At 39.7% G+C, this 1,651-nt stretch overlaps 1 protein-coding gene across 1 annotated transcript in view; it reads left to right on the forward strand.

Moving 5' to 3' along the window:
- LOC107576286 (palmitoyltransferase ZDHHC17-like) overlaps positions 1 to 646 on the forward strand; it is a 16,386-nt gene extending 15,740 nt beyond the window's left edge. Inside the window, exons 4-6 of the mRNA XM_016262495.1 lie at positions 84 to 209; positions 289 to 431; positions 532 to 646. Of these exons, the coding sequence (XP_016117981.1) occupies positions 84 to 209; positions 289 to 431; positions 532 to 646 (384 nt within the window). The remainder of the gene's footprint in view (positions 1 to 83; positions 210 to 288; positions 432 to 531) is intronic.
- The last annotated feature ends 1,005 nt before the right edge of the window (positions 647 to 1,651 follow it).

Below are 1,651 nucleotides of genomic sequence, written 5' to 3' on the forward strand. Positions count from 1 at the left end.
AGATAAATGTATAATAGTTATAGATTTAATTAATGATAACCACACTGGTGTACATGACATCTAATAATATTTGTTGCTTGCAGGGGGAGACGCCACTGGATTTGGCCAAACAGAGGAAAAATGTGTGGATGATAAATCATCTGCAGGAGGCCAGACAAGCCAAAGGTTACGACAGTCCCTCATATCTGAAACGGCTCAAAATGGACAAGGTAGAGCAACGATCAATTACCATTAAGGAGAAATCAAAATGTATTGCATGCACTCAGACGTTTCTCTGTCCGTCTGCAGGAGTTCAGGCAGAAGGTGATGTTGGGAACTCCGTTCCTGGTGATCTGGCTGGTGGGATTTATCGCCGATCTGGACATTGACTCCTGGCTCATCAAGGGTGTGATGTATGCAGCGATGTGGCTCGTCGTGCAGTTTCTGTCCAAGTATGACGCCGTATTACCCATCTGTGGTGCTGCTCAGCCTTTTAATGCATTCTGATGTGAATGCAAAGCATGATCGCTAATATTTGATCTCTGCTTCTAGGTCTTTCTTCGATCACTCCATGCATAGTGCTCTTCCTCTGGGCATCTATCTGGCCACTAAGTTCTGGATGTACATCACCTGGTTTTATTGGTTCTGGAATGATATCCTTTTTTAGTTGCTCCATCAGTTTGATGATCATAATAAGAAACTGATGCAACTCAATTAGGCTGGTTCAACCTACTTAATCAGAATATTGTATTTAGTTCTTCTGACACAACATCATTTATCAGCAAAAGCAAATCTGGCATTTGCCTTTGTGATTCACATAAGCATCCATTTATATGTTGGTTGACTCAGAAGAACATGCGTACAAGAACGCTGACAGCAGGAAACCAGGTCATCTTTTTATCCAAGAGCTAAAGAATTTTACATCTTCCTTTGAAAACATCGTCTTTGTTCTTTTCCCGACATGACACTAAAAACTGGGTTGCTGAAATGACCCAGTTTATATGGCAATATCTCACTTTTCAGTGTTGAAAGATTGAAAATGATCTGGTATTGAAGCTTTTTTGTTTAAACGTTCACTCGGTGTGATGGACTTAATGAAAGGAACGGATGAGAGAAATAAATTCTTATAGGTGAAGATATAAGAAATATGATGTTTAGCAGTATGTTCAGTAGTTTAGTAGCATCCATTCACACTTCATAAAAACAAACTGAGATGAAAATATCCCTCTTTCACCCACGGTTTACTGACGCCAACTTGAGTTTGTGGGTTTTTCTGGAGATCATTTGTTTCAAGTTGTGTTGAAGTGTAAAACTCTAGGCAGATGCATCATCTTTGACAGGCTTGACATGGATATGCCTAATTTTCCACAGAAATTTTTATCAGGAGTGACTCGCACAATAAATGTAGTGAATTTGACACCTTAAGTGATATAGTGTGGGTGAGAGAAGGGCTGGGCGGCTTGACAGTATGTATTGTGCAATGGTAGAAATGTGTCAAATACTGGTAGATACTTCCACACGCTTATTGGTGCGGAGTGAAGCTTTACATTAATTACAGGAGAGAAAGACCCAAAATTAAGTTTTGCAAAATAATAAATGCAATTGGGAACAGATTTGGAGAAATGTAGCATTCCATAACTTGCTCACCAATGAATGCTCTGCAGTGAATGGG

Source organism: Sinocyclocheilus grahami, unplaced genomic scaffold, assembly GCF_001515645.1.
Source record: "Sinocyclocheilus grahami isolate Dianchi unplaced genomic scaffold, SAMN03320097.WGS_v1.1 scaffold3435.1, whole genome shotgun sequence".
NCBI classification, from domain to species: domain Eukaryota; kingdom Metazoa; phylum Chordata; class Actinopteri; order Cypriniformes; family Cyprinidae; genus Sinocyclocheilus; species Sinocyclocheilus grahami.